Here is a 20490-nt window from a genome sequence, read left to right on the forward strand (position 1 = left end):
AATAAATCAAACGCACTGTAATTGAGCAAATAATTGAGCGGCAAATCACGTCCTTGTGTGCTTCCTGCGAACGCCAACGAAAGAACCAAAATGGCGGGCGATTATATTAAGTATTTATCGAGCCTTAGGAAATGCATAACGTCATCATCAGCGAATCACAAGACGCACATTTTTAAATGTAGCCGACCTGCAACGTCATTGGCTGCCGGAAATAAGAGCGAAGGGGCTATAACATGAGAAGACTGTTCATTGTGATACTGTTCATTTGGCGGATATATATCTATGCTACATGCAGTTTTCAGGCATTGACAGAAATACTGACCAGATCGCAGTGAAGTGATGTGTCGCATGACAGCTGGCCCTGGCTGCTGATTGTTAACATGAGAAGGCTGTTCATTGTGATACTGTTCATTTGGCGGTTACGTATCTATGGTACATGCAGCTTTCAGGCACTGACAAATACTGACCAGATCAAGGTGAAGTGATGTGTTACATGATAGCTGGCACTGGCTGCTGATTGTTAACATGAGAAGGCTGTTCATTGTGATACTGTTCATTTGGCGGATACATATCTATACTACATGCAGTTTTCAGGCACTGACAGAAATACTGACCAGATTGCGGTGAAGTGATGTGTCGCATAACAGCTGGCACTGGCTGCTGATTGTTAACATGAGAAGGCTGTTCATTGTGATACTGTTCATTTGGCGAATACGTATCTATGTTACATGCAGTTTTCAGGCACTGACAAATACTGACTAGATCACGGTGAAGTGATATGCCACATGATAGCTGGCACTGGCTGCTGATTGCTGACATGAGAAGGCTGTTCATTGTGATACTGTTCAATTGGCGGTTACGTATCTATGCTACATGGAGTTTTCAGGCAGTGACAGGAATACTGACCAGATCGCGGTGAAGTGATGTGTCGCATGACAGCTGGCACTGGCTGCTGATTGTTAACATGAGAACACTGTTCATTGTGATACTGTTCATTTGGCGGTTACGTATCTATGGTACATGCAGTTTTCAGGCACTGACAAATACTGACTAGATCACGGTGAAGTGATGTGCCACATGATAGCTGGCACTGGCTGCTGATTGCTGACATGAGAAGGCTGTTCATTGTGATACTGTTCATTTGGCGGATACATATCTATGCTACATGCAGTTTTCAGGCACTGACAGAAATACTGACCAGATCGCGGTGAAGTGATGTGTTGCATGATAGCTGGCACTGGCTGCTGATTGTTAACATGAGAAGGCTGTTCATTGTGATACTGTTCATTTGGCGGTTACGTATCTATGGTACATGCAGCTTTCAGGCAGTGACAGAAATACTGACCAGATCGCGGTGAAGTGATGTGTCGCATGAAAGCTGGTGCTGGCTGCTGATTGTTGGCGTGAGAAGGCTGTTCATTGCGATACTGTCGATTTGCCAAGGCCTCTATCATTTGGTCGATGTTGGAACGAGGTTCAGGAGTCGGTAAACCTTCTATCACTTCCTGTTGGCCTAGAAACACAGCCATTACACATCAGTGGAGTTTGTCAAGACTTTGTTCTATCCATGTAATATCATACACAATTTGTATGTCATTGTTACGTCTCCTGAGAGTGAGTGAGATAATGGAAGAGTAATTTTTTATAATTAACTTATATTGTTATGTTTGTTTTCGAGTTAATATTAATAATTAATTGGAAGATAATATTAATAATGAATATTCCTTTTGATTTTTGCGAAACTTTAATTTTCATTTTAATTGACTTTGAATTTAATAGGTTAATAATATATTCATTACAGCCAGGTACATTGAATCAAAACACAAAAGGAACAATGGTGAACTTAGGCACAGAGAATCTTCACAAATTTGCCACGAAATATTTTGTCAAGCTTGTCAAACTGGAACTAAAAATCTCAAATACACACAATTAGAATGAATATGAGATAGTATTGATAAGTTCTTAGCCTAACATGGAAAAATTACTGTACATCAAAACAAATTTTTATTTATTCCACCATTTTTTAATTAATGGCAGGTACCTGACTTTTCGTCATTCACTCATATGGAGCCAGTTGTGTAGACCAATTTACCGACAGAGTCATTCCCACGTGTGTACCATAGGAGGCTGGTCTGAGCTACACCCATGAGGAAATGAGATGATGAAGATTTGTTGGGATGCCAGAGAGGAACCGGAGCTCCTGGAGAAAACCTCTGTTACTGGGCTACAGGCTTGCCCAACACAGATTATAAATCGGGGGGTACACCAGGAATCAAACTCAGGTCCACAGGATTATAGGTCTAGCGCTCTAGCTACTAGACCACAGTGGTGACTTATTTATTCAACATAATCGGCTATTAACTCCTCACTCTTTCATAATAGTTATTACTGTTTCTTTAGATGGAAACTTTTTTCCTTTCGTTTTTCTTTAAAAAAAAAATTGGAAATAGATTATGGTTCAAAGAGCTAAATCTGGCGAATAAAGGGGGTGGCCAACTTCATCAATTTTCTGCAATGCAATCAGGAAGTTGTGAGTGTGTGCATTTTGCAAGAACAGCACACTTTTGGAAATTTTACGACGATGTTTCTCCACAATTTCCTCCTAAAGATTAGTTATTAATAAACAAAACATGGTGTCACCTTGTTCCAAGTAGTTTGTAATTGGGGGGAGGGGGGGGGAAGGAAAAAAAAAACAATCCGAGGACCTTTCCTGCCAATTAAATGTGTTTCAGCAGGGAGAAGCAGCATTTCATTGTTTCCGTTGTTCTTTTGTTTCTGGATCGTAATAATAGATCCAGAGTTAAAATATGATCCAAAAAGTTAGAAGAATCCTCTTCAAAAGAGCACAAAGTGACTTGAAAATTGTGACACTGTGAGTCATTTCTGATCAAAATATTAATTACTGACGAGTTCAATCATAGCCACTAATGAAGTTCCTTAATTATTTGGAATGTTGCCACAGAACAGGTAGCAAATGGGTTACAAGCCCAAAAAGTCTCTTCTCATGCAGACTTTAAATGGATTTCGCTACATTTAAAGATTTATTATCTTCTGAATCCAGTTTACGCAAGCCCAGTACTCGTCTTAATATTTCTAGGGCATAACATAGCACACAATATAAATCAATGTTTCATTTTCCTGACCACATTTCCCAGATCCAGAATCTCTTATGAGTCCCATTACATGTAGACGTCTGTTCAGGATATTATTACTAATATCGCCCTGATCAGACGTAAGATGAAAGAGCAAAGTTTATATCTGAACTTCACATAAGTCAGTCTAATCATATCTAAACACTCACCACCAGCACCCACTGCAATGTTAGGCACCAGCTGCTCCCCCCTGCAAGTCTCCCGACCCGGCACTAGCCGCTGCAATTGGGGAGGATATGGATTGCCATCAATGTCCACCAGGAAGGGCGGAGGCATCAAGTGGGGCGCAGTCTGCGTCTGTTCATCCAACACATGATGACTAGAATCCCTGATGAGGGGTCGGTAATCCGTATGGAAGAACAACTCACTGGGCAGCTGCAACAATCAGACAGTAACAGCTAAAGCATCGACTTTTCTCACTGGTAATCTTGGTTCGAACCCAACAGGTCCATGTGGAATTTGTGATGGACAAAGACATTGCTTCGTGGTAAACTTTTGCAGGATACTCCCATTTCCACCACCAGCATTTCCCCATTGATCCTTTAATCACCATCATCATACAGTGCTATGCTGTTTGTTTCCCATGGTGCACCAAGGGCAACGTCTAATGGTGGCTAAAGAAGAACTACAAGTACGGTGCACTAGATGGAGTTACTTGGGTGAATGACAATAGTCAAGTGCACGCTATTGGAAAGAAAAAAAAAGCATCAACTGTAACTACAGCTCATAAATACATAATTAAAGTTCCTCTTAACTTCTGACAAACAAATTGAGTGCATGCACACACACACAGAAATTAAGCAACTGTAAATGACAAAGTCAATGGTTAAACGAGAAGAGGAAGAAGTTTTGGGGATTTCTGACCATCTAGATCATAGATGGGCATTGTGCCTCACTGACCTTCACAGAGCTTATTGCTCTGAGTGACATCATCTTCACAGTCCCCGTTCCTCCCTCACATAGCTCCTAGGCGTGGGCAGGTTCTATATCAGTTTCATAAGCAATATCAATGGTGGCATAATGGCATTATCAAAGCAGTGTGTACGCGTTAGAAAACGATTATTTCATGAGAAATGGGAGGAAAAGATATTTGCTGTTTAGAAGGGGAGAACATATGATGTATGTTATGCTCGAAAATTCTATTAGGCATTAATACATTTAATATACAACGACATTACAAGTCATAAAGAACATGCTGAGTTAGAAGGTAAGACAAATTAAATGTTATTTTTCATACTATTCCGAAGAAAATTTATGATCTTAACATTTGCATAGTATACTAAATACGACATTATACCTTAAACACGCTGCATTAAAAGGTACGAGGAATTAAATGTTGTTTGTACGTATTATTTCCAAAAGAAATTTATAAAAAAAATATCAAATGTGCGTAGAAAACGAAATATGATTTTCTGAAATTATTTTAAGTCGAGAACGTGCAAATCTATTAAGTAATCTTGATAAACGCCAGAATATTCAAGAAAATAAACGTAGACAACGTGATGGAATATTATTGGCTAGTTACGCAATTTCTCGCCTGTAATTTAAATCAATTCAATGATGGAGAAATAGTAAAGAAGTTTATGATTAAAGCTGCCAAATTAATTTGCCAAATTGAATAAAAGTTCTCGAGTCTCTCACATTAACCAAGCGCTTTCCTAATAATTCGCCACTGACCGCCTTAGCGATTACGATAAGGTGACGCAGGTCACAGCAGTTTATATTTCCCATCCTACTCTGCAGTGTCCTCTCCTAGTAAACAAACTATTTCAAATCGAGTGCCTCACGTAACCGAAAATTGTGCCCATGTATGATCTAGATCAAATACCAACTTCCGTTTCAACAGCAAAAATTTATACTTGATCTTCTGAACATAAGAAGAAATCCTCACCTGACGTAGTCTATCAGTTGGAGCACCAAACCCATACAAGAGAATATGCCCATGCGAGTCTGTAGCAGCAAGCATGGTGCCATCTGGAGACCATTTGGCATCAAACACAGCACCATGGCCTTGTCCTTCAATCAGATTCTGGAAAGAGGCCACTGGTGTTCCTTCCAGTACGTCCCAGATGAAGATCTGCCCATCATGGCCTGCACTCAGCAACACAGTTGAGTCGAATGGATGGGCTTCCAGCACGAACACCTCATCCTTGTGCCCTCGCAACACCTGCACCAGTTCTCCTGAAAGGTAACAGTCAGTCAGTCTCAATATAATAAAGGTAATTATGTAACCATTCAGTAGACATCATAAAGGTGCATGGGGGCAAGAAGGCAGAGTTCTATTCCTTTATGACCTTGGCACTACTCTCTTTCCAGCTAAAGATTGAAGTAAATATAAATAAATGCACGTGGCATAGTGGTTCCTGATTGACTATTGGACACACAACATCTCCAAACTCATGCTTGTCATCTTCTTCCTCACATTAAAATAGTTCCTTCTAAAATAATAAAATGTAAAATATACATGGAATACGAGTGAATTAAATATGCTTATAAGAACACTTTCTTACGATTTAAACAACATGTTTATATTAGTAGTTTCAGACATTGCGTGTTAAATCATTGTAACATGTATTATGGCAACGCGCATGCGTAATATTCATTAAATCCCTCCCAAGGTGACTTGCAGCTTCACAGAGCACATCAGCACAGCTGGTATAACACAATGCGAGATTCAGTGTTGCCAACCTCAAATAAATTTCTGTAGAATTAAAGAAATTCTCCACTCTTCAAAGAATAACATTCAATCACGAATCTACAGAAAAAGAAAATCCACTATTCCCAGTAGAGAAATAATAAATATTAACCCTCTGTGAGCATTTTATGGGTTAGTTCAATGAATGTCTGCAATATATCAGACAGTGGCTGCCCTGCGTGCTCACTTGCTGAAAATAATGCGCCCTGGTGGCTGCTTTGGTAGCTAGCTTGCGATTGCGGAGTAATACATTTCAGTTTTGTTTACGTCTACTTCAATCTTTAGTTGGAAATAGTTTAGAATGAAGTAATGTGGTTTGTGACTGCCATTTATGGCCGGGAAAAAGACATGAATATGCCATTCAACAAAAGGCTGAGTGGACCCCAGTGCCATTTCGAATGTTTGGCGCAAAAAAAAAAAAAAAAAAAAAAAAAAAAAAAAAAAAAAAAAAAAAAAAAAACGCGCGCGCGCACGCACACACACACACACACACACACACACACACACACACACACACACACACACACACACACACACACACACAAAAGATGAAATTAAATAAAAATCCAAACTCACCAGTTTCGGAGTTCCACACCTTGAGGGTGTGGTCACTAACAGCTGTGATGACCCACTTGTCACTCGAATCCCATGACACCATCGATACTTTGAGCTTCTGCTTGTTGTCGTCCTCAGAGTCAAGAGCTCTGCAACAGGAAAACTTTGACAACACTTGTCATTCTCGTCAGAGACTTACAGAAGAACCTCTACCAAAAACAAACAAATTATAATAATTTATATGAATAAAATTATAAATCAATGGCAATGCATTGCTGCTGGATCAATAAGAATTACCAAGAATATAAACCTTAATATTTTACTATTTTAGATGACCAGGTCATTATAGAAAGACTTATTTGTAACAAACTCACCTGAATACAATGTATAACTTGTACAACCACGACTGATTGAAAAATATACTTGCAAACACTACAAGAATCTTAAATACAAATAAATAGATAAAGAAATAAATAATGAATTACAAATAACTCCTAGAAGTCATTATGTCAGAATGAGGTTCTGACTGTTAACAAATGTATTACCACATTAAGGTGCGTACACACTTAGCGAACGAACGAACAACGAACGAACGACAAACGAATGCATTCGCTGATTGAAATCGGAACGTGTGTATGTCACAGCAAAGGCAAGCCGATCGTTTGGTTTGCCTTTGGAAGTGATCTGTCGCTTGTCGGTACATCAAAGGAAGTTGGTATTCGTTGTGGATGGGATTTGCCACTAGCTTGTAGTTCGTAACAGAACGCAGCGCTTAGTTCAATTTCACCAACAGGATGTCGAAACTGGAGTGGACGGAAGACGCTGTTATAAATCTTATTAATGCATATAGGGAGCAGGAAACTTTATGGAATCCCAAGCATCCTACTTACCACAATAAAGTAAGAAAACATGATGTTTGGGAAGCTATTGGAAAGATGTTCAGCTTTAAAGTAGGTGAGTCAAACACGTGCAAAATTTGAACATTATTTTTGCTTGTTTTTTTTTTTTTTTTCAGTGGATACATATTTGTTGTTTATTGTAGGGAGCAGAAGTCAAAAAGAGAACTGAGTCCCTACTGACATCATTCCGGAGGGAAAGACAGAAGTCCACAAAAAGATCTGGAATGGAGAGTGATGAAGTGTACGAGTCAACTTGGTTCGCGTATAAACATATGTCGTTCCTTTTGGACAAATTGACGTCCAGAAAAAAACAAAGCTCCAACCTTGTGCACACAAAATAAATTATTAGCACTGAAAACTGCCTTTTCGTAAGCATGATGCGCATTCGACAAGCACAGACAAATTTCTCTTTTTAGTATTTTAAGATAATTATTGTCAGTGATGTATCCGTATACTGAAACTTTCCTCTGTCTTGCAGTCGTACCTTAATAAAACCTTCCAGTTCCTCAATTATAGCTGTACATACTTCTGGAACAATCCTGGTAATCAGCTGTTTCGACACTTTGAATAAATACATTAAACTTGTATACGAATCTCCTGTAGCAAGATATCGAAGTGTTAATGCTAGCCTTTCCTGAATAGGTATTGCTTCTCGTCAGCCTGTCTTTTATGGAAATTTTTGGCCCTATTTTGCATAGTTATATTTCGAAGTCTGTTTCTGAAATGCGACAGAAGTTGTGAAACTGTCCCGATTCCATTCGACGTAAATCATGAAGCAAGTCAGTGCCTCTATATTGATTGCGACTTTTGTAGAGTGGCATCTGCCACCATCGCCTTTTGGTTTTTAACTTTCTTTTTGTTAAACTGCCTATAATAACAAAGGCTGCACTTGTTGTAATTATATTTTCGTCTGCCATTATTACAGATAATCAGCGAACGTGAATGTTTTCTGACCATTTGCTGATGATTTGTATGTTGCTCCAAATAGCGAACGAACAACGAAATTTCGCTTCATCATTCGTTCGTTGTTCGTTTGCAAAGTGTGTACGCACCTTTAACTATGCAACACAGAAGCTGATTGTACGAACCTACCAACCACAGTTAAACACCATTATTTTTTTATGATAACAAAGAAAAATAGCAATGGCAAAGAAAGCTTTTAATAGAAAAAAGAGTAACTTCTGCAAACCTCTGGAAAAACAACTAAGGGAAAAGACTAGTGAAGTGCTTTGTGTGGAGTGTAGCATTGTATGGGGCAGAAACATGGACATTACGCCAAAGTGAAGAGAAACGAATAGAAGCATTTGAAATGTGAATATGGAGAAGGATGGAGCGTGTCAAATGGACAGAGTAAGAAACGAAGCTGTGTTGGAAAAAGTGGATGAAGAAAGAATGATGCTGAAACTGATCAGGAAGAGGAAAAGGAATTGGCTGGGTCACTGGCTGAGAAGAATGGTAAACAGGAGAAGAGTTCGGGGCAGAAGAAGATATCAGATGATAGACGACATTAAGATATATGGATCATATGTGGAGACAGAGAGGAAGGCAGAAAACAGCAAAGACTGGAGAATGCTGAGTTTGCAGTGAAAGACCTGCCCTTGGGCAGAACACTATGAATGAATGAGTAGGATTAAAGAATAATAATAAAACAGTTGTCACATACAAAAGACATAAGACCACAGATTAACCTGCTTCCCAGTTTAACAGAGGGATTGTAGCAGATGTAAGTGATGATTTCACATACATAGTTATCAAAAAATGTTGTGCATGGAATTATAAGCCAGCAGTGTTGACATATTTTCTCTCATTTTCTATCTGCAGAATAAATTTAAATACCAGTATTATCATTTATTTTCATTTTTTTAGTTGGTTATTTAACGATGCTGTATCAACTACGAGGTTATTTAGCGTCGCTGAGCTTGGTGATAGTGAGATGGTATTTGGCGAGATGAGGCTGAGGATTTGCTATAGATTACCTGGTATTCACCTTACGGTTGGGGAAAACCTCGGAAAAACCCAACCAGGTAAGCAGCCCGAGCGGGGATTGAACCCGCGTCCGAGCACAACTTCAAACCACCAGGCAAACGCCTGAGTCATGCCGGTGGCTATCATTTATTTTCATGATAACATTGTTATTTCCGTAACAATTTTTTTCGTGACCATAATTTCGTAATGAGTAGAAATCAGTATTAATTACAGATAACCCATAATAGCACCTCTATATGTGAAAAACAAGTGGATAATTTTACATTTTCCTACGTTCTAGTCACTTTCAGTGTACAGCAGTAATAGCTTTCCCCACTTGGCCAAGCTGTGATGCAGTCCAGATCTTCAGATATCTTGTGTTTATTCTACCACCTGAACAATTAGTAATCCTAAACCACTACTGAGTTAACATTAAAGGTGTTCTGCTTTTTGTTTATAAAATTCGATAAATCTATTGGCATAAATAACTTAGGAATTACTCCTGAGACTTCAGCGGATTTAATGCTCGTGGATGGGGTACAAAAGAGCGAAAATAAAAGACTTTAGTGCTTTGGGCCAGTGCCTGGTCGCACTAATAAAAAATAAGAAGAGATTTACTTGAAGACAGGGAAGCTCACCCTGCGAGTTTGGTGCTCATGAGCAGCTGTCTGGAGCTCCAGCACTGACGCTCAAATTGCCAGATCTGTGCGGTGCCATCCTTGCTACCCGAGATGAAGCGCAGGCCACGATTGGCCCACTGGATGCTGTCCACACGATCTGAATGAGCTTCTTTCTCCAGAATGCGGTGAGGGCCCTCGTCCCCTACCATCAGGTATACTCTGAAATACATCCATTATTGTAACTCCATACGTCATAACTTACACTATTTACACACTGTAATGAATATGTTTTGCCCTTTTTTCCCAAAGTCCCATATTAAAATAAATTGCTATTTCAATTTTAAATGATATAATTGAAAGTGAAGTACAACCTATAGCTCTCACCACTCATATGAATTTAGTCCCTTATAACTAAATATTTTGTCATAAAACTCAAACCAGTTGTTGGTTTCAGAAGTAGGCCTATTACATATATTCAGTTAAAGTCATTAAAATTCCCATCTACTACATAAAAATGTAGTAAGGCAATCATGTTCAGTGACAAGTCTGAATTTTACAATACTAGTGTAGTCCACACCTGTGGAGTAATGGTTAGTGCGTCTGACCACGAAACCAGGTAGCTCGGGTTCGATTCCCGGTCGGGGCAAGTTACCTGGTTGAGGTTTTTTCCGGGGTTTTCCCTCAACCCATTATGAGCAAATGCTGGGTAACTTTCGGTGCTGGACCCCAGACTCATTTCACCGGCATTATCACTTTCATCTCATTCAGATGCTAAATAACCTAAGATGTTGATAAAACATCGTAAAATAACCTACAGAAATTAAAAAAAAAAAAAGAAAAAAAATACTAGATCTAACAATAATTAATAAAGAAAAAGAAAAAATAAATTATAATTATTACATGCCATAGAGGTCTACAGAAAAGCAAAAGGTTAAGACTTCCATGCTTACAGACAATCAGCATCAGTAGCAGTAGGGACGTCTGTTCTATATGCTTGTTGCTTTTACTCCCAAGGAAATACCCCTGGTACACATTTCTGTTACAGCCTACATGAACCCTAGATGGCCATGGTGAACCGAAAGGATTAGATAAGTGAAGAAAATACCTGATACCATTGGGAATCGAATCCGCGACACAATGCTGTAACTGCAATGCTACTGTATACCCACACCAAAATAATTAGAAATTAAATTTAGATTATGTAGTTTCGAATTTATAGCACATCTATAGGTTTTAATTATGAAGCCTATCTCAAAATTTTAATTATCACACATATTTCAGTGATGTTTAAGGTATTTTCGTCTCTTGTTATTGGAGTTTACTACTTCCCTGCCTCCCCCATTGTATCAGCAATCTCATTTTCATACAAAAAAAATGTGCTGGTATCCATTAGGAAATACCCTATTTACCCACGTAATGGATGCCCCTACATAATAGACACATCCAATTCCTGTTAAAATTTAAAAAAAAATGCCCGTGTAATAGACACATCTCATTTTACACAAAGATTTTTTTAATAACATCGAAAGTCGTAAGATTGGATGCACTGCTTATGTTTAAATTGAAGTTTTTAAACAATACATGGTACCACTGCAATCGTGATTGGCTCTTTTTTATGCGCACAAAGGTATTCTCCAATTAATAATGCAGTATTCTTAGGACATGTGCAGTAATCAATTGTGTTGATAAAATTGTGTTTCCACAATGGATAAGAACCAACCGAAATATGTTATTGTTGCTGTCTAGTGCCTTGCATTTGGCAATGAAGCCATTAGCAGTCGTGCTTTCCAATACTTTTGAACTGTAGTTTCTTCTGATCTTAATGCTTCACAGGTCTTCATTCATTTCTGCTGGATTGTTACACAGGACACATATGGGTGAAGCTGAGATACCTATTTTGTAGAGATGACTTGCTAGACAGTCATGATTTGTCAATAGTCTGAAGGCTGCAACTGCTGTTTTCCTTAGTCTCTGGGGGATTATATCTGGGTTGGAAAGTAGTGTAATCCATTTTTTGTCTTCGGAGTGCAATGTGCGTAAGTGGCGGAAACAAAAGGAATCTCTATTAAAAATCCCTAATATATCAAGAAAACCATTTCGTGGTCCAAAGTGTGGGAAGTATCCCGAATGAGGAGGAATGTGAATCCGTGACAAATAATAGCAGTGATGCTGAACCTGACAGTGAATGAGGTAAGGCTGGTGTTAATAATAGCAATAAAGTGTCTTGTCTTATTGTCGCTGTATTCATTGTTACAAGTTATTATCTGTTTATACAACTGCTACTAACTATCGATCATCTTAAGGTATGGTCACACATCGCTATTTTTGCTGCGCAACTTTTGTACTGCAGCTGAAAAAGTTGCGTGTCGTGTTCACACGTAAGCCAAAAGTAGCGCGATGCACGCTACTTTTCGTGCTGCGCAACTCGAGTGCTGCAAAAGTTGCAACTGGAGGTTGTGAGTCTGTTCACACACAAGGCGCTACTTTTGCAGCCGCAGTCATGCTGCAGGTTTCCATCTCCGTGTTGACTTCTCAATATACATTTTGTGGTTATGTTCACATTATTAAGAAACTCATGCGAAAGCTTACTTATCTATTATTTGCTTTTCTGTCCTAACTAGTATTCAGAAATTGGCATTATTTTTACTATAAAGCTTTTAAAAACACCTATATACTTAAATGATAACCAACAGCATATTCACGTAATCAATGTTGGCAACCCTCCTGTTTGAAACTACGCTACGGAAAATAAAAAAAAATGAATTATATCGTCAGCAATTATGCTCAGACTGTGTTGTGCATTTAATAACTGTTACAAATAATTTATTTTCATCACATTTAACATTAAAATATATCCAAACAATAAAAGTATCATTGACACATTTGGGTGGTAACACTGATCGCAACCGCAGCAAAAGTTTCAACAAAACCGATATCAAAAATGCTGCGGCTGCAACCCTGAGAACCCTGTTCACACGTCGCTACTTCTAAGCTGCGCGCAGCATGGAAAAGTAGCGGGCAGCAGGTTCGGCAGCCGCTACTTTACGGGTTGCACCGTTGTTCACACGTCGCAGTACAAGAGTTGTGCAGTTTTTTGTACTACAGCGCTGCAAAAGTACCAATGTGTGACCGTACCTTTAAGTATGACGCAATCGATATATAAATTAGTCGCGGCCTATATATCATTATGTATTCCGCGGCCTATATATCATTATGTATTCTATCGATTATATCAGCATTCAATCTGGCGCACCTTTAATAAGTGTTTTTTTTTTCACTAAAATTTTTTTTGCATAAAGGACGCACCCTAGTTTTTTTGTTATAAAAATCGAAAAAAAGAAGTGCGTCTATTACGCGGGTAAATATGGTAAGTTATAATAAAACGAAATGAATTTAAGTGCCCGAACTTTCGCCACTTTAACGTCAAATAGAGGGAGTTCTCAAAATTCTACAAAGACAAAATTCCATATGATGGAAAACAAAGCGGTTTCCAAATCTCTTCTGAATTTTCGGACAAGAAATAACCTGCATACTTCCTAACTATACGTGATCAATGATCATCATACCAACTGCTTGCATTGTGAAATACAATATAAAATTAGAGTTGCAACTCATATTCAGAACAATATAGGAAGCACGATCTCTTAAAGCAAGCATACCTCACATGGTGATCAGCACTGCCAGCTGCAAGGAACATCCCTCCAGGGCTGAATGATGCACAAATCATCTGGGCCTGGCCTGGCCGCATGCGCTCATTGTACTGGATCGGCTTCGAGCTGTGATAGAAGAACTAGCTTGTTAGTTTTCCTGTCTATCCTAAGATTTGATTACTGTACTTATTCACTTCAAATATATGGACACAGTCTTACAGTGTTTTTCACTATTACGTATTCACAGTAATGAAAAAGCAACGATGCTATAGTAAAGTCACCTGGATTTTTTATCTTTGGCACTCTTGAGAATTTTTTTATGGTATTCTTAAAACTACTTTCTTATACATATGTTTTGTACAAAAATAGAAAAATTATTATAACAAAACGAATTTTAACTTCTTCTTTTCCAATGCCAGAAGGCTGATATTTAAACCATTCTCCTTCGAGCATCCCAACAGGTAAAGAGCTGACATATCTCCGTTTATGTTATCAGATGGTTGTAAAATTTCATTGTCTTTTTTAGCCAAAAAGACTGCTGTTTCATTTCCTTTGTTAGAAAACGGATAATTTCTTAGAAACTCGAATTTTAGCCCCTTTTGTAGATTGTTGCGAAATTATAGCTTATATGGCTGTCCTTGAATCTTACCTATTGAATAATAGGTGTTGGCTAGTACATTTAAATAAATGAAATAAAATATCACCAAGTCACCAATTTACACTGCATTTCTAAGCAATACGTCACATTTCCAACTCACAGGAATGTGTGCTTCCCAGGACCAAGGCGGTTGTAGCTCCAGAATGAAACAGACCCGTCTGAGCTTGTGGACACCAGATAACGTACACTGCCTCGAGCCAATGGGCAGAAATGAACAGCTGTGATCATGCCGGTGTGGCCTGTCAACACTGCCACCTGCCAACACAGACACAAACTAATGAGATATCCTAGTGAACGCTATTCAGTTAACAGAAGCTTGAAAACCATTTGACAATATAAGTTTTCAATTTGTGTACCCTGTACATGTATGGCAGTGGTCAACAGTTATCACTACAAGGTCGGAAATTAGTGAAATTTTTAATCTGCAAGTTCCATTTTTCTCTACCAGGAGCCTCAAGGATCTGTATTAAGATTTTAGAACACAATAAATGATTTTGATCACAAATGTTTCCTTTATTCATCTTTATTCATGAGAAAAGGAAACCTTTCCGTGCAGTAAATTTACTACATATGACAATTTTTTCTTTGGAAATGTACAGAATACTTTTTTTTGTGTAATCCATGAAACAAAAGTTCATTCTAATTTGGATCCGTAATAAATTTTTTGATTATTTCAAGAAAAAGAAAATGCGAATAATATAATTTGCAATACGATGAAGGAAATTACAATTGAATTTCATTATAGCATCATCAAAGGGACTAAAGACTAGAGTCGGGCAAACAGCCTCTTACTCCCGCTCGTCTCGTAGGCGAGACTGGCTGGCCGATAACGCCAGTTCCGAGAATCGTATTCTCGAGATTGGCACTCTCGGGAACGAGGAATACCGGGTCCCGGCCTGTTATCGCACGGCCGACTTATCGTTACGAAATGCGTACACTGACTGCCGGCTTAATTGCCGCTCATCACTGAAATTCGTGACTCTTTCTGAAAAATATTAATGTTCATGAAGTAATTTAAGAAGGCACAGCAGTGTGGTATGCAATAATACAGCACATTATGATTGTCGACATTCTTACAGAAGGCACACTATTTTAATGAACTACTTATTGCCTTTCTGGAGAAGCAAAATAATGCAGCACTTTCAGTTGTTACCTAATCCTAAGCTAGTCTAAAACAATAACAAGTTATGGTTGGAGCTATGATATACTTTCTCGCTATCAGCATTTCGTTGACATTGCATATTTAATCATTCGATAGTGTTTTGTATACGCTATAGTAATGGATAACACACGACTGTATTATTATATTGCGCGTTCACATCTGGATGTTTCGTTTTTATGCAACGGCATCTTCATCAGCATGGGTAATTATTGTGCTGTGTAAGGACGAAATAAAATAATTAATACTTATTTATGTTATTATAAAGGACCAAAGACTCTGACAAAAGATATTTTTGTTTCCCAACTGATAAAATGCTGCATGTGAAATGGAAACACTTTTGCAAGAGGAAGGACAGAATTACGAAACAGAGTAGATCCTTTCACAAATTGATCATAATTACTTACAAATGCATTTTAAGGAACCCGGAGGTTCATTGCCGCTCTCACATAAGCCCGCCATCGGTCTCTATCCTGAGCAAGATTAATTCAGTCTCTACCATCATATCCATTTTTATATTATCTTCCCATCTACATCTCTGCCTCTCCAAACGTCCTTTCCCTCCGGCCATCCAACTAACACTCTATATCCATTTCTGGATTCGCCCATACATGCTAGATGTTCTGCCCATTTCAAACCTCTGAATTTAATATTCCTAATTATGTCAGGTGATAGTACAATGCGTGCAGTTCTGCGTTGTGCAACTTCCTCCATTCTCCATCCCTCTTAACCCCAAATATCTTCCTAAGAATCTTATTCTCGAATACCCTTAACCTCTGTTCCTCAAAGTGAGAGTCCAAATTTCACAACCATACAGAACAACCGGTAATGTAACTGTTTTATAAATTCTAACTTTCAAGTTTTTTGAGAGCAGGCTGGGTGACAAAAGCTTCTCAACCGAATAATAACAGGCATTTCCCCTCATATTTATTCTGCGTTTCCTCCTGAGTGTCATTTATATTTGCTTTATCATAACAACAGAGAATAAAAGAGGGTTATTATTATTATTATTATTATTATTATTATTAATTTAGTTACTTTACGACGCTTTATCAACTGCTATAGCTATCTAGCGTCTGAATGAGATGATAATGCCAGCGAAATGAGTCCAGGGTCCAGCGCCGAAAGTTACCCAGCATTTGCTCTCAATGGGTTGAGGCGAGAAACCTCAGCCAGCTAAAGGCTGGTTCACAATAAACCGGGAACGGAAACGACAACGAGAAATAATCTATACTAATAATAAATCTGTAAGCGAAATTTTTCTGGTAATTTTCGCTTTTCCAAAAATAATTGGTGTTAACATATATAATTAATTAATCATCCTGAAACCGAAAATCGCTTTTTTGAAATTTTTGTTTGTATGTCTGTCTGTCTGTCTGGATGTTTGTTACCTTTTCACGCGATAATGGCTGAACGGATTTCGATGAAAATTGGAACATAAATTAAGTTCGTTGTAACTTAGATTTTAGGCTATATGGCATTCAAAATACTTTATTTAAAAGGGGGGGGGGGGTTATAAGGGGGCCTGAATTAAATAAACCGAAATATCTCGCTTATTATTGATTTTTGTGAAAAATGTTACATAACAAAAATTTCTTTAAAAACGATTTCCGATAAGTTTTATTCCAGGCAAAATTTTGATAGGACTGATATTTAAGTCTGTCTGTCTGTCTGGATGTTTGTTACCTTTTCAGGCGATAATGGCTGAACGGATTTCAGTGAAAATTGGAATATAAATTAAGTTCGTTGTAACTTAGATTTTAGGCTATGTAGCATTCAAAATACTTTATTTAAAAGGGCGGTTGTAAGGGGGGCCTGAATTAAATAAACCGAAATATCTCGCTTATTATTGATTTTTGTGAAAAATGTTACATAACAGAAGGTTCTTCAAAAATGATTGTCGATAAGTTTTATTCCAGGCAAAATTTTGATAGGTCTGATATTTAAGGAAGGATATAAAAGAGTTTTAAAATAACAATACAATACATTTTCACCGCCGCCTCAGATTATAGCGTCGTTGTTCCGTAACTGCTATGTGCAAACTATTAAATTTTTTAGTAGGAAGAAAAACAAATTTATTCGTTCTATGGCAGTAGTGCATAGGAGATCGTGAATTCTTACATTTTTACACAATCAACTCTATTAATTTGGAGTGATTTATTAAAGGATGCATTCAAGACTAATTTAGAAAACTGTTAAACGAGTTTTATTTGCACCAAATGAGTGGTCTCTGGACCAAAATGATAGCATTTTAATTATTTAAATACAATTTAAATTAAGTAACATATTAAACGATTTATTCTTCTATCAAACACGAATGTTCCCTGGACCCAATGTTCTATTTTAATTATGTAATTACTTTATATTTATTTCTAATAAGTGCAGCGGTACGCACGGGTACAACTAGTGTTAAAATAAATGTATTTAAATGTGAACATTCACAATTAACGAGAAGATTGCCGGAGCCCGGAAACGGGAACGTGAAAGTTAATTGTGAATGCTCACATTTAAATGTATTTATTTTAACAATATTTCCGTTATCGTTGTCGTTTCCATTCTCGGTTTATTGTGAACCAGTCTTAACTTGTCCCAACCAAGATTCGAACCGGAAGCCGAGCGTTCCACAGTCAGGTGTGCCAACCGTTACTCTACAGCGATTATTATTATTATTATTATTATTATTATTATTATTATTAGTATCATCATTATATCATTATTATTATTATTAGTATTACTGTTATCATCATCATTATCGTAATCATTAGGATGATTAAGATTATGATTATCAGGATTATTATGATGGTTATTATTTATTACTGTCTTGTAAGTTATCATTAGGTACAAGAATTAGAAATCTGATTAATTCTTAATTTGTTATTCTCGTTCCTATAACATAGGATAATTATTGTAAATCATATAGGCCTATATAATTTTATATTGTAACATGGCTAGAATACAATAATCATTGTTCTGTAACAATAATTTATAACGTGCACACCAATAGAAAGTGTAGTTTTCTATAGTATAGGCTGGTTCACAATAAACCGGGAACGGAAACGAGAACGGAAATAATATTAAAATAAATGTACAGTATTTAAATGTGAGCATTCAGAATAGTTAATTGTGAATGCTTACCTTTAAATACATTTATTTTAAAAATATTTCCGTTCTAGTTCTCGTTGCCGTTTCCATTCTCGGTTTATTGTGAACCAGCTTTTAATATTTTCATGTTTCATATCATTGTGTTACAAACAATTATTTTATTTGGTTGCTATAAAAGATAGCCTAATTACTATAAAGTGTAAACCATCTTGGACTATATAGCCTCATTTTCAACTACCTTTATTAAAATACCAATTAATACTATCCGTACAATAACGAGTTTTCATGCGTTGAAGGGTTCCGTACAAATTTTACGGAACAAACGTTTGAGTCATGAGTCCTGCGCTAACAGGTTAACTCGCCGTTATTCGAGAACCGGTAAACATTTTGAGTGGCCATCACCTTTAAAAGTAATTTCCATCCTTTCTCAACATTTCTCTCGCTTTGACCCCCCATCTAACGTGAAAAACAAAAAAGTTTTCAGCCTACAAAGGTGAAGTTGCAAATGTCTATTCTGAACACATCAATCTCCATCGAAATTAATATTTTTTTTCTCACTTTCCAAAAAATATTTTCAGTTCGATTTTTTTCCTATGTTTTCCTTAGACATTGAGCTATCAATCCAAAAAATTACAGCACGATTGATTACGTATTATAGGAGCTACGACATGATATATATTTAAAGAACCGGGAAATGTATAAGCCAATGCTTCCTATAGGAGCACGGCCCGAGCGATATCGCTTGCTTATCAGTACTACAGTCCCGTCTAGACCTCCGAGACTGTCGGGAGTGATCTAGTATCGGTAATCTCGGGACCAAGAGAATCTCGTGTTCTCTATCAATGAGTCATTTGGCTACATTCGGTACGCGCGCACTAAGCGAGACTGTGGAGATTACGCAACCGAGAACGGGCGATAATATGAGGCAGTCTGCCCGACTCTACTAAAGACATCATCTCACAAGAAATAAGTGTTGTTGTTGTTGTTTTCTAATGCCAGGCGTTTGACAATAAAGTCATTTGACCTCTTGCATTCCAACAATTTTCAAAGATATTGTCATGGTCAGCCATTGAAGCACAAATTTTGAGGTTTTTCGAATCCATTTCTTGATTTGAGTTGCAGAATGGGCAGTTAGGGGACTGATATATTCCAATTCTATGCAGGTGTTTGGAAAACAATCATGGCCTGTTGCCAATCTAAATGCAGCTACAGACGATTTTCGTGGTAAATCGGGAATTAACTGTGGATTATGATGCAGAGAGTTCCATTTTTTCCCTTGCGATTGTGTTATCAAATTTTGTTTGTTGAAGTCTAAGTATGTAGATTTAATAAATCTTTTCACAGATTAATATGTAGATTTAGTAACAGGTCTGTAAGTAGCAGTGCTGTCCTTCTTTGCTAATGCATCCGCATTCTCGTTTCCCAGGATTCCACAATGGGGTGGTATCCATTGGAATATAATTCTTTTATTGAGTGATATTAATTGATAGAGCATTTTAGTTATTTCTGCTGTTTGAGATGAAGGTGTGTGTTTAGAGACTATTGATAGAATAGCTGCTTTGGAGTCTGACAATATAACTGCATTCTTAAATTTATTGATGTGGCATAGAAGATTCCTGAGACTTTCCCTTATTGCAATGATTTCACCATCAAAACTTGTTGTTCCATATCCAAGAGATCTATAAAGTGAGAAGAGACAGCACGTAACACCCGCACCAGCACCTTGTTTTCTGGGGATCAAGGATTCGTCGGTGTATAACTGAAGCCAGTTTTGTGGAGGGTACCTAATATTAATTGTCTCTAAAGACAATTGTATTAAGATTTTAGAAAACAATAAACGATTTTGATCACAAATGTTTTCTTTATTCACCTTTATTCATGAGGAAAGGAAACATTTCCATGCAGTATATTTATTACATACGACAATTTTTTCTTTGGAAATGTGGAGAATACTTTTTTTGTGTAATTCATAAAACAAAAGTTCATTCAAATTTGAGTCCATAATAAATTGTTTGATTATTTCAAGAAAAAAAAA

General features: G+C 37.4%; 1 protein-coding gene across 6 annotated transcripts in view; it reads right to left on the minus strand.

Moving 5' to 3' along the window:
* BRWD3 (bromodomain and WD repeat-containing protein) overlaps positions 1–20490 on the minus strand; it is a 79016-nt gene that overhangs the window by 43238 nt on the left and 15288 nt on the right. For 5 of the 6 annotated variants that reach the window (XR_011331903.1, XM_069824632.1, XM_069824630.1 and 2 more), the window contains exons 9-15: positions 14295–14449; positions 13546–13662; positions 9905–10105; positions 6424–6551; positions 5044–5333; positions 3302–3527; positions 1346–1513 (exon numbers count right to left, since the gene is read on the minus strand). Coding sequence is in view for 5 of the 6 variants with exons in the window: in XM_069824632.1 (XP_069680733.1) it covers positions 1346–1513; positions 3302–3527; positions 5044–5333; positions 6424–6551; positions 9905–10105; positions 13546–13662; positions 14295–14449 (1285 nt within the window). In the remaining variant the exon portion in view is untranslated. The remainder of the gene's footprint in view (positions 1–1345; positions 1514–3301; positions 3528–5043; positions 5334–6423; positions 6552–9904; positions 10106–13545; positions 13663–14294; positions 14450–20490) is intronic. The other variant, XM_069824633.1, reaches the window with a different exon arrangement.

This window comes from Periplaneta americana, chromosome 4, assembly GCF_040183065.1.
Source record: "Periplaneta americana isolate PAMFEO1 chromosome 4, P.americana_PAMFEO1_priV1, whole genome shotgun sequence".
NCBI classification, from domain to species: Eukaryota; Metazoa; Arthropoda; class Insecta; order Blattodea; family Blattidae; genus Periplaneta; species Periplaneta americana.